Source organism: Hylobates moloch, unplaced genomic scaffold (assembly GCF_009828535.3).
Source record: "Hylobates moloch isolate HMO894 unplaced genomic scaffold, HMol_V3 SCAFFOLD_7, whole genome shotgun sequence".
Taxonomy (NCBI): Eukaryota; Metazoa; Chordata; class Mammalia; order Primates; family Hylobatidae; genus Hylobates; species Hylobates moloch.
The window spans coordinates 69162963-69176003 of record NW_026652282.1 but is presented as its reverse complement, the minus strand read 5'-3'; the positions used below and the strand labels follow the sequence as shown (position 1 = coordinate 69176003).

Sequence of the window (13041 nt, the reverse complement as noted above, 5' to 3'; positions counted from 1 at the left end):
ATTTGATTCTTCTCTCTTTTCTTCTTTATTAGTCTTGCTAGCAGTCTATCAATTTTGCTGATCTTTTGAAAAAACCAGCTCCTGGATTCATTAATTTTTTGAAGGATTTTTTGTGTCTCTATTTCCTTCAGTTCTGCTCTGATTTTAGTTATTTCTAGCCTTCTGCTAGCTTTTGAATGTGTTTGCTCTTGCTTTTCTAGTTCTTTTAATTGTGATGTTAGGGTGTCAATTTTGGATCTTTCCTGCTTTCTCTTGTGGGCATTTAGTGCTATACATTTCCCTGTACACACTGCTTCGAATGTGTCCCAGAGATTCTGGTATGTTGTGTCTTTGTTCTCGTTGGTTTCAAAGAACATCTTTATTTCTGCCTTCATTTCATTATGTACCCAATAGTCATTCAGGAGCAGGTTGTTCGGTTTCCATGTAATTGAGCGGTTTTGAGTGAGTTTCTTAATCTTGAGTTCTAGTTTGATTGCACTGTGGTCTGAGAGACAGTTTGTTATAATTTCTGTTCTTTTACATTTGCTGAAGAGAGCTTTACTTCCAACTATGTGGTCAATTTTGGAATAGGTATGGTGTGGTGCTGAAAAAAATGTATATTCTGTTGATTTGGGGTGGAGAGTTCTGTTGATGTCTATTAGGTCCACTTTGTGCAGAGCTGAGTTCAATTCCTGGATATCCTTGTTAACTTGGTTCATCATTTAGTCTTTCTACTTAAGAGGAATTTATACCCCACAATGACAGTATAATAATATTCCCTGCATTTTTCTTTATGCTTACTATTATAGTGAGTTTTGTACTTTCAGATGATTTCTTCTTGCTCATTACATACTTTTCTTTCAGATTGAAGAACTCCCTTTAGCACCTCTTATAAGACAGGTCTCATGTTGATGAAATCTCTCAGTTCTTGTTTGTCTGGGACGGTCTTTATTTCTCCATCATGCATGAAGAATATGTTTTGCCAGTTATAATAGTATAATTTTTTTTCAGCACTTTAAATATGTCATGCCACTCTCTCCTAACCTGTAAGGTTTCCACTGAAAAGTATGCTGCCAGGTGTATTGGGGCTCCATTATGTCATTTGTTTATTTTCTCTTGCTGCTTTTAGGATACTTTATCATTGACCTTTCGGAGTTTGATTATTATATGCCTTCAGGTGGTCTTCTTTGGTTTAGATCTGCTGGATGTTCTATAACTTTCTTATACTTGTATGTTTCTTTCTTTCTCTAGGTTTGGGGAGTTCTCTGATATTATCCCTTTGAATACACTTCTTACCTGTCTTTCTCTCTCTACTTTCTATTCAAGTCCAGTAGCTCTTAGACTTGCCACTCTTAGGCTGTTTTCTAGATCTTGTAGCCATGCTTTATTCTTCTTTTTTTTTTTTAAATTTTGTCTCCTCTGTGTATTTTCAAATAGCCTGTCTTCAAGCTCACAAATTATTTTCACTCCTTGATGAGTTCTTCTATTAAGAGACTGTCATGCATTCTTTAATATGTCAAGTTGTATTTTTCAACTCTGGAATTTCTACTTGATTCTTTTAAATTATTTTAATCTCCTTATTAAAGTTATCTGATAGAATTATAAATTCCTTCTCTTCGTTATCTTTAGTTTCGTTGAGTTTCCTCAACAGAGCTATTTTGAATTATCTATCTGAAAGCCTGCATATCTATCTGTTTCTCCAGAATTGGTTCCTGGTTCCTTATTTAGTTCATTTGGTGAGGTCATGTTTTCCTGGATGTTCTTGCTGCTTGTAGATGCTTGGGAGTGTATGGGCATTGATGAGTTAGATTTTTAATTTGGTCTTCACACTCCGGGCTTGTTTGTACCTGTCCTTCTTGAGAAGACTGTACAGGTAATTGCTGGGAGTTGAACCCCAAGCCCAATAATGCTGCGGTTTTATAGGCTCCTAGAGGTACCCCATTGGTGGCCTTGGATAAATTCTGGAAGAATTCTCTGTATTACCAGTCAGAGAACCTCGTTCTTTTCCCTTATTTTCCCCCAAACAAATGGAGTCTATCTCTGTGCTGAGCCACCTGGAATGAGGATATGGTTATGCAATCACCCCTATGGCCGCCACCACTCATACTGCATTGAATCAAACCAGAAGCCAGCACAATACTGGGTCTCGCCCTTGGCTCACTATAACTACTACCTGGGTAAAACCTATTTTCACTCAAGACCATAGTGCTCTACAATCAGCAGATGTTAAGGCCAAACAGGTTTGTGTCCTTCCTTTCAGGGCAATGAGTTCCCCCGGGCCCCGGGCAGGACCAGACATGCTGTCTGGGAGCCAAGGATTACAGTCAAATACCTTACAAATTTACCTGAAGTTCCATTCTACTGCAGCTAAGCTGGCACTCAGACCATAACCCAGAATCTTTGTTGCACTTCCCTCCCCTCTCCACAGGGAGAAGGGCCTCTCCCTGTAGCCATCAGCACCAGCAGCCCATAGCAGGGGTTCTGCCAGGCCACTGGCAACGTTCACTTAAAGCCCAGTGGCTCTTCAGTCAACAAGTGGTGAATGCTGCCAGGCTGGGAACTCATTCTTCAGAGCACTGGGCTCCCATATGCCCCAGGGCAGATCCAGAAATGATATCGAAGAGCCTAGGCTCAGACTCAGAGACCTCAAGAGCCTGCCTTGAGGTTCCACTGTGGCTGAGCTGGTACCTAAGGTGCATTACCTTTCTGTCTGCTTTTCTCAAACAGAAGGAATCTTTTTCTGTAGCTACCACGGCTCTCAATTTGTTGGGTCACACCTGAAGCCAGCATGTCTCAGATCCCAAGGCCCATGGTGTACTACCTAGGTATATTGCTGCTGGTGGTTGTTCATGGCCCAAGAGCTCTTTAATCAGCAGGCAATGAATCCTGTCAGGACTTGGTTCTTCTCTTGAAGACAGTGGGTTTCCTTTTGGCCCAGGATGTGTCTAGAAATATTGTCCATGAGCTAGGTCCTGGAATGGGAACCTCACAACTCTGCCCAGTGTCCTGTCCTACTATGGCTGAACTGATATCCAAGATGCAAGACAAAGTCCTCTTTACTTTTTGCTCCTTCCTCCTTAAGCAGAAGGAAGGAGTCACTTTTGTTGCTGTGCTGTCTGGGGTTGGGGGAATGGTGGCACAAGTACTCCCTTAGCCACCCTGGCTGGTATCTCCCTAGGTCACATGCCACCCTAGTCTACTGGCTCTAATTCCAGTTCAACACTAGTAGTTGCCTAGAATTGCAGGGTTTGCATCTTAGACTGCCTTTTAAGTTTACCTAGGACCGCAGACCACTTTGGCCCAAGAGGGCTAGGCTTGCTGAGGAGTTCAAATTTAGACAACTGGGCTGGGCAATTCCCTTCTGTCTAGTTCTTGTCCAAAAGCTTCCTCTGGCCTGGTGCAGTGGCTCATGCCTATAAACCCAGCACTTTGGGAGACTAAGGTGGATGGATCATCTGAGGTCAGGAGTTCGAGACCAGCCTGACCAACATGGTGAAACCCTGCCTCTACTAAAAGCACGAAAAAAATTAGCTGCCCGTGGTGGCGGGCGCCTGTAATCCTAGCTACTCAGGAGGCTGAGGCAGGAGAATCACTTGAACCCGAGAGGCGGAGGTTGCAGTGAGCAAGATTCCATCTCAAAAAAAAAAAAAAAAAAAAAAACAAAAAACTTAAACATAACAAAAGCTTCCTCCATATGTGGGTGCTGGCTGAGGCCAGCATGACTTTGCTATCTGCTGTAACAGGGCAGCACTGAATTCAATGTAAAGCCCCCCAGTTGCTGAGCTTTCCCTCCCCTATCTGCAAAGACTCTCCTCACTGCATGGCTGCTGCTGGGGCATGGGAAGGGGTGTCATCAGTGATTCATGACTGTCTCTTCTACCCTCTTCAGTGCCTCTTTCAGCAATATGAAGTTAAATCTAAGTACTGTGATTACTCACCTGATTTTTGATTCTTGTGATGGTGCTTTTCTGCTTGCAGAGAGTTGTTAAACTTTGGTGTTCCTGCAGAAGCTACAAATGGTATATAGGCTTCTATTTTGCCATCTTGCTCCATCCTTTCCTCCTGTAGCTTCTTTTTCATTTTCTTAATACCATTTTCTGAAGAACACTTTTGTTTATTTTGATGATGTCCAGTTTGTCATTATTTTTCTTTTATGGATTATACTTTTGAGGTATCTAAGAAATCCTTGTCTAACCCAAGATCACAAAGATTTTCTATTTTCTTTTTTGTAAATTTTATAGTTTTAGGTTTTACATGGTTTACGATCCATTTTGAGTTAATTATTTATGGTATGAGGATGAATTTTTCTATATCTCTATCCTACTTGTTCTGGTACCATTTCTTGAAAAGACTGCTTTTTCTCCATGGCATTGCTTTTGCACCTTTGCAAGAAATTAAGTAACAATATAGAGCCAGTTCCGTTACAATGTGACATATGTGATGTAAATCACTGCAGTATGCATAAATCCATAGTATATAAAACACAGAACTTACGGGAAAAATGGGGCAAGGGGCATAACTTTAAAATGTTTGATCAGCGATACGCAAAAGAAAAGAAAGTAAAAAGGGTAGCATTGTTCTATATGTTCTAAATGATTAAGAAATACATAAAGACTGCAATAAATATAGTTCCTTACCTTGAAAAAGACCTGAAGTTTGCTTGTGGAAGTGGGTGTCAGAAAAGTTACAGTTTGTAAGTTATAATGATGTAGTGGAAGTTAGATTGAATTGGAAGGAAAATTTTAACACTAGAGATGGACAGGAGTGGCTCATAACAAATACAGTGAAGTAGCTGGTAGATGTTGGAGGTGTTTGCATGTGTGCCTTTTATGTATTTCTACTTTCCTAAGCTCAGCTGGTTCAGTTTTCTGTGCTCATGTAACGTTTCCTGCAGACATAATCACCCATGAGCCAGTGTGAAATTCATGTTATACTTAGATTGTTTGCTAAGATATCAATTGTATTAGAACAAATTTGCATTTTCAAAAGAAGCATTATAGCAGAATTAACTGTATATGTCAGTCTATTATTGTACACTCTTCTGTTCCATTGATATATATGTCCAACCGTTTTCCAGTACCCCACTGTCCTGATTACTGTAGCTTTATAGTAAGTGTTGAAGTCAGGTGTAGTATAAGTCCTTCAACTTTTTTCTTCCTTTTCAAAATTATTTGGACTATTTTATTTTCTTGACTTTTTTATACAAATTGTAGAATCAGCTTATTGATTTCTACAAAAAAAATTTTGCTGGGATTTTATTGAAGTTTCATTGAATTGGTATATCAGTTTGGGGAGAATTGATACCTTAACAACATTAAATCTTCCAATTCATGAACATGGTATATCTTCCCATTTATTTAGGTCTACTTTGATTTCTTTCGTCAGTGTTTCCAGTTTTCAGCATATAATTCTTGCATATATATTTTATAGCTGTAGTTGTATATTTATACCTGTAGATTTCATGTTTGGTATTTTTGGTGGTATTATAAATGGTACTTTTTAAATTTCATCTTCCAGTTGTTCATTAGTAATACCAAGAAATAAGATTGATTTTTATATATTGATATCTTTAGCTCTTTGAAGGCTTTGAACAAAAATGGAAACTCACCAAAGCCAAAGCAAAATTTGCTTTTTTAATATTTTAAAAAGTATAAGTTACTATTTCTGTTTTGTCTTAGTCTATTTTAAAACTTAGATCAATATGGCAGCTTTGATTTAATTGTTGTTCCCTCACATTTTTTTGCATTGTATTCTAGTGTAAACCTGAAAGCATGTATTTTGAGGATGAGATTTAATGGAAGGATCTTTAAGTGACCTTCAAGAGTATTGCTATGAAATACAGGTTGCTTTCTCTTATTGATCTCACAGGAACTTTCTTAAGAGTAACTGTAGGCCATCCGTAAATAATTGTAATGTTTAATACATTATGTTGTTTCTTTTGACGTTTTCTGTTTTTTGAAGTTTTTCAGACACATTTTTTGGTAATACTGTTATTATAGATTTTGGACTCAGCAAGGAGTCAGTAGATCAAGAAAAGAAGGCTTACTCATTTTGTGGTACAGTAGAGTATATGGCTCCTGAAGTAGTAAATAGGAGAGGCCATTCCCAGAGTGCTGATTGGTGGTCATATGGTGTTCTTATGGTAAGTAGCATTATTTGTTTTAATTATGCCAACCTGTGATTGATATTACTTATAATTTTATTTTAATTCAAATTTTGGGATTTAGCAGGTCAGAAAGGGGTTCTGATAATTTATAATTAACACCAAAAACCTTGTGATTGGCTAGCTGTTATACAATAAAAATTAGAGTTTTGGTGTTCTGATTTATTTTAAAGTTGCTAGTAAAAAGGTAAATGACAGCATTGTTATTATAAACTATTCATATTTGATATTTATGAAAAGGTCTGTCAGATTCTATATTTCAGAATGATGAGTTTATCAGTTACATGGTATTTTAATTGAATGTTACAGAACTTAGCACCTTACCATATAGTGTCTTATTGTCAGATTGTTACATGTATTCCCTAGAAAGGTTATAAACCTGTTGGGCAGAGAAATCATGTCTTATACTACTTTTCACCTCCCATAGTACCAAGCATAGTGAGCATTTCAGTAGATGCTTAATACAGACTAATTTGGTATGAGATTAAGCATATAATTTGCAGTAGTCAGTAGGATGATAGATAAATAGCTGTTGAATTAGATATAATTTGCTTTTGAGGTCTGATCCATTTTGTCCATTTATCACTGAGTAGCACATCAAATGACACATCAGCATGTTAAGTACCTATTATAAGCCTGACATATTAGGAGGCCTGTGGGGTAGGAACTGATTCTAAGTACAATATTTGGGCTTTTTCAATTGGAGTAGCTAAATAAACTCTCCAGAAGTACCTTAGGAGTTCAGGGAAGATTTAACGTAAGCTGATGCAGGCAAACTGGAAGAGTTGGAACTTAAGTTAAGCCCTGAAGGATGGATAAAATTTAAATAGTTGTGTGTTAAGAAGGAGAGTATTATGATCATATTAGCAAAGACTTGGAGAACCAGTTTGACTAGAGAAGTGGAGAAAGAGGGCGAAGGTGGAGGAAGTGAAGCCGTAAACCTATAAGCATTTATACATGATTCTCTGGGTAGGAGGAAACTTTTAAATTCTTAAACAGCATGGAAATTAGAGAAAATTGTATTTTAGGAAGATTAGCCTTGACAGCATTTTGTAAGTGGATTGTAATGGAAGAAACTAGAAATAGGAAGACAAAAGAGATCTTAAAAGACAATTGTAAGATTATAGAGATTTCAAAGTAAGCAGTTATTAACCTTGGTAGCAAATTAGATGACACAGATGAAAAAGAGATGAATTGTCAAAGATAAAAATGCCTGTAAAATTTGTGAGCTTTAGGGGATTGAAAGAATGGTAAGTTAATAGAAGAGATAGCTGAAGAGGACAGCTGGTTTTGGAAGTAGGAAAAAATAATTTTTAACATGTAGCATAGGTTACTGTAGGTTAATGACTCACCACTGGGTGGTGATAAATTAGGAGGGATAGTGGAGAGAGAATCAGAATCATTTGGAGACCTTAATATGTATATATTAACTACCCAACCTGTAGTTTCTTTGAGGGAAGATGTGAGTCCTATATGCGATCCTTCCTTCATTCTCTCCCTGAAGTTCTCACGTCTACTCCTCCAGTCTTTGGTGGTGTACCATTACTTAAGATTTGGGAAGGAAAGCTGGAGTTTGAGAGAGATTAAGGCTTGAACAGCAGATTTTGGGAGACTTTAAGATACAGGGGAGACTTGAATGTATAAGCTCACTTACATTGTGAGTTCAGATAAATGAGTAGAAGACTAAGGCCAAAGCCATTATTGAATCTAAGTTTGAGATTTAAATACTGGTGATACAAAAACTTCTCTTTAATGTACTATAATGATTTTTAGAGGTAGTCTTTTTTTATACTATTATTTAATGTTCTAGTTAGTCACATTGCAGTCAGTTCTCTTTGAGAAAATGTTTTCCTTCTTCTGTGTACAACTAAGGTGTATGTTTCTTTTTTAAAGCTATTGGCATGTGTGTGTATGGCGGGGGGTGGTGGTGGTGGTGTGTTCTGCTGCTTCTACCTCTTTTTTGGTTCCTGTTTTGGGGGCACTGGAAGGAATGAGAATGGTTAAATCTTTCTTGGGCATGTATGAATTTGAAATGCTTTTCTGCTTATTTTTCCTTTTCCTTTATTATTAAACATTCGCTTCAAAAGAATATATTTGTTTCAACAGAAAATGCATTGTGTGTATTTTCAAATTGCTTTGGCTTTGAGAACATAGCCGAATTACAACTGAGGAAGAATTGGTTGGTTTCATCTGCTATAGGTCACCATCAGTTGAGCTGTATATATATAGAGAGAGAGAGTGGGATACCAGAAGTATGTTTCTTTAAGTGACCTAGTTTTCTGGTCCCATTTTGATCTACTATCATGTAGATCTTACAATTTGATGATTACATAGTAGAAGTCTCAATTTTTTTTCTGAAGAATCTTATTATATATTCTAAGGTGTTCTAATTGTGTGGTGATGTTTTGTTTGTTTTAGTTTGAAATGCTTACTGGTACTCTGCCATTTCAAGGTAAAGACAGAAATGAGACCATGAATATGATATTAAAGTAAGTGTAAATAGTATGTTTTTCTTTTGGGAAAAAAATCTCTTGCTTTCAGTTTTGAGAAAATTATTGTGGTTTTAAAATAATACAAGAGAACCTTTTTCTCACTGTCCTGTTCCCTTCTACCATATACAGGACTTTATTTACCCTTGTAAAAGCACTTTTAAAAATTCTTTTTGAGATTTTTCAAATCAAAAGTGTGGCTAAATTTAAGTGAAACTTTCTAAAATCCTCTGTTTCAGAGCAAAACTTGGAATGCCTCAATTTCTTAGTGCCGAAGCACAAAGTCTTCTAAGGATGTTATTCAAAAGGAATCCAGCAAATAGATTGGGTATTGCTTATTTTCTTAGCTTTTATAGAAGTAACTGCATGTTTTGGGAGGATAATTAAATCTTTATGTTTTCTTGTTTGATTTGAGCACATTACTTCTATACATAGAATTTTTCATTTTGTGTATGCATTTCAGACAAAGTAAACTCTGTTATGTTCATGATTTAAAACTGAAGTAGTCTAGTTAATGAAACTTCTTTTCAACCTATTATTATGTATATATTATGGGTTACTTCTTTTGAAATAATAAACAGATTCTCCCTTGTACAGGTAATCTTTTATATATTTGAAGATACATATTTTGCCCCCCCAATATTCTTCAAAGTAAACATTATGTTTCTGTAACTACTTTTTTGACCCGTTTCTGGTAGCCTTTCCCTGTATCCAGATGCGATCCTATTATTTATGCCCTTGTGTGAAAATTTCAGTGTCACTTTATTCCTTTGTACCTTTTAATTTGGCATATAAATATGAGGTCATAAGATAAATTAGGAATGAAAAAATATGTATTTAAGTTTAAGTATTATGTTTAATACTATTTTGATTTGATTTGGGAGACACTTTAATATTTCATGATACTCTTGTAGTTCAATATGAACGTTAGTTATTTTTCATCACAGTAAAATGAAAGGACCAGCTAATAAAATACCAGATAAGAAATCATATACTTTTCTTTTCAAGGAATGTATGAAATATGTGTATTCCTGTTTACAGATAGCAGTCTGGAAGCCAGGGAGCAAGACTAAAAAAAAATCATAAAAATAAAATTTCTTTTTTTTTTCATATAGGATCAGAAGGAGTTGAAGAAATCAAAAGACATCTGTTTTTTGCAAATATTGACTGGGATGTAAGTTAAGTAGAAAGCTTGTTATTGAATAACTTCATATGACCAACACAGGATATTAAAGGTTTATTGCTTTTAATTTAAATAACAAATCAGTGGAATATTTATGTAGTATTTATTTTTCTTTTTCTTAAAAAAAAATTTAGATCTGGGGGTGCATTTGTGGGTTTTTTACATGGATATGTTGCATAATGGTGGGTTTGGATTTCTAATATACCCATCAACCAAACAGTGACCAGTAGGTAATTTTTCAACCCTCAACCCCCTTTTAACTTCTCCCCTTTTGGAGTCCTCGGTGTCTATTATTTCCATCTGTATGTTCATGTGTATCCATTGTGTAGCTCCCACTTATAAGTGAGAACATGGGATATTTTATTTTCTTAGTTATTTCACATAGGATAATAATCTCAACCTCCATCCATGTTGCTGCAAAAGATAATGATTTTGTTCTTTCTTATGGCTGCATAGTATTCCATGGTGTCTGTATACCATATTCTCTTTATCCAGTTAACCATTGATGGACACTTAGGTTGATTCCATGACTTTGCTATTGTGAACAGTGCTGTGATAGACATACAAGTGCAGGTGTCCTTTTTATATAATGATTTATTTTCCTTTAGGTACATACCTATTAGTGGGATTGCTGGGTCAAATTTTTTTGATTATTAGTTCTTTGAGAAATCTTCATATGGTTTTTCATAAAGGTTGTACTAATTTACATTCCCATCAACAGTGTATAAGTGTACCTGTTTCTTCCCATATCCATGCCAACATCTGTTATTTTCTAACTTTTTAATAATAGCCCTCCTGACTGATATAAAATCATATTTCATTGTGGTTTTAATTTGCATTTTTCTGATGATTAGTGATATTGAGCATTTTTCCATGTTTGTTGGCTGCTTGTATGTCTTCTTTTGTAAAATGCGTGTTCATGTCCTTTGCCCACCTTTTAATAGGTTTGTTTGTTTACCCGTTGAGTTGTTTGAGTACCTTGCAGATCTCGATATTAGTCTTTTGTCAGAGGCATAGTTTGCAAATATTTTATCCCATTCTGTAGGTCATCTTTTTACTCTACTGATTATTTCCTTGGCTGTGCAGGAAATTAATTAAGTCCAATTTGTCTACTTTTGTTTTTGTTGCATTTGCTTTTGGGATCTTAGTCATAAATTCTTTGTATAGATCAATGTCCAGAAGAGTTTTGCCTAGGTTTTCTTCTAGGACCTTTGTAGTTTCACATCTCATGTTTAAGTCTTCAAACCATCTTGAGTTAATTATTGTAAATAGTGAGAGATGGGGTCCAGTTTTATTCTTCTTCATGTGGCTAGGCAATTTTCCCAATACCATGTATTGAATAGAGTGTTCTCTCCTCGTTGTTTATTGTTGTATATTTTGAAGAAAATCAGATGGCTATAGGTATGCAGCTTTATTTCTGGGTTCTCTGTTTTGTTCCATTGATCTATGTGTCTATTTTTGTACAAGTACTCTGCTATTTTAGTTACTATAGCCTTGTAGTATAATTTGAAATTAGGAAATGTGATGTCTCTGGCTTTGCTAATTTTACTTAGGGTTGCTTTGGCTATTTAGGCTGTTTTTTGGTTCTGTGTAAACATTAGGATTGTTATTTCTAATTCTCTGAAGGATGGCATTCATAGTTTGATAGGAATTATATTGAATGTGGATATTGCTTTGGTCAGTATGTTTTTTTGTTTTGTTTTGTTTTTTTGACAGCATCTCTCTCTATCGCCCAGGCTGGAATGCAGTGGCACAATCAGCTCACTGCAGCTTTGACCTCCTAGACTTAAGCAATCCTCCCACTTCAGCCTCCTGAGCAGCTGGGGATACAGGTGTATGCCACCATGTCTGGCTAATTTAAATTTTTTTTTGGTAAAGATGGGGTCTCGGTATGTTGACTAGGATGATCTGGAACTTCTGGGTTCAAGTGATTCTCCTGCCTCAGCCTCCCAAAGTGCTGGGATTATAGGCGTGAACCACTGTGCCTGGACTGGTATGGTCATTTTAATGATATTGATTCTTTCAATTCATGAGCATGAGATGTTTCTCCATTTGTCCATTTGATCTAGTTTCTTTCATCTGTGTTTTATAGTTCTCTTTGTAGAACTCTTTCACATTCTTGGTCAAATGTATTTGTAGGTATTTTACTTTTTGCGGCTGTTGTTAATAAAGTTGTTAATGAGAACCTTCATTTGGTTTTCAGTTAGAACATCACTGTATAGAAAAGCTACTGATTTTTGTATGTTGATTTTATTTTTTTAAACATTACTGAATTTGTTTATCAAGTCTAGGGGTCTGTTGGAGGAGTATCATATTATATCATCAATGAACAGAGGTACTTTGACTTCCTCTTTTCCAATTTGGATGTATTTTCTTTCTTTCTCTTGCTTGATTGCTCTGGTTAGGACTTTCCAGTACTGTGTTGACTAGGAGTGGTAAAAGTGGACATCCTTGACCTGTTTCAGTTCTTGAAAGGAATGCTTTCAATTTTCCTGCATTTGGTATGATGTTGGAGTATATTCCTTCTATGCCTATTATATGGAGGGTTTTTATCATCAAGTGATGTTGAATTGTCTCTAATGCTTTTTCTGCATCTATTGAGATGATCACATGATTTGTGTTTATAATTTTATGTGGTGATTTACATTTATTGATTAGTAAATGTTGATCCATCCTTTCGTCCCTAGAATAAAATCCACTTGATCGTGATTAACTATTTTTTTGCCTGTGCTGTTGGATTTGGTTTGATAGTATTTCGTTGAGGATTTTTGCGTCTATATTCATCAGGGATATTGCCTGGCAGTTTTCTTTTTTGGTTGTGTCCTTTCCTGATTTTGCTCTCAGGATGATACTGGTTTTGGAGAATTAATTAGGAAGGATTCCCAACTCCTCAATTTTGGGGAACATTTTTAGTAAGATTGGCACCAGCTCTTCTTTGCATGTCTGGAAAAACTTGTTTATAGACCTATGTGGTCCTGGCTTTTTTTGATGGAACATTTTTTTTTTTTTTTTTTTTTCTTTTTCTTTTTCTAGTTTCTTTTTTTTTTTTTTATTATACTTTAGGTTTTAGGGTACATGTGCACAATGTGCAGGTTTGTTACATATGTATCCATGTGCCATGTTGATTTCCTGCACCCATTAGCTTGTCATTTAGCATTAGGTATATCTCCTAATGCTGTCCCCGCCCCCCCCACCCCCCACCCCACAACAGTACCCGGAATGTGATG

The 13041-nt window shown here is 36.1% G+C and overlaps 1 protein-coding gene across 2 annotated transcripts in view; it reads left to right on the top strand.

Moving 5' to 3' along the window:
• The window catches only part of RPS6KA6 (ribosomal protein S6 kinase A6), a 159632-nt gene that overhangs the window by 76584 nt on the left and 70007 nt on the right, over positions 1-13041 (top strand). For both annotated transcript variants that reach the window (XM_032757236.2, XM_032757237.2), the window contains exons 9-12: positions 5979-6121; positions 8561-8631; positions 8871-8959; positions 9747-9805. In XM_032757236.2, the coding sequence (XP_032613127.1) occupies positions 5979-6121; positions 8561-8631; positions 8871-8959; positions 9747-9805 (362 nt within the window). The remainder of the gene's footprint in view (positions 1-5978; positions 6122-8560; positions 8632-8870; positions 8960-9746; positions 9806-13041) is intronic.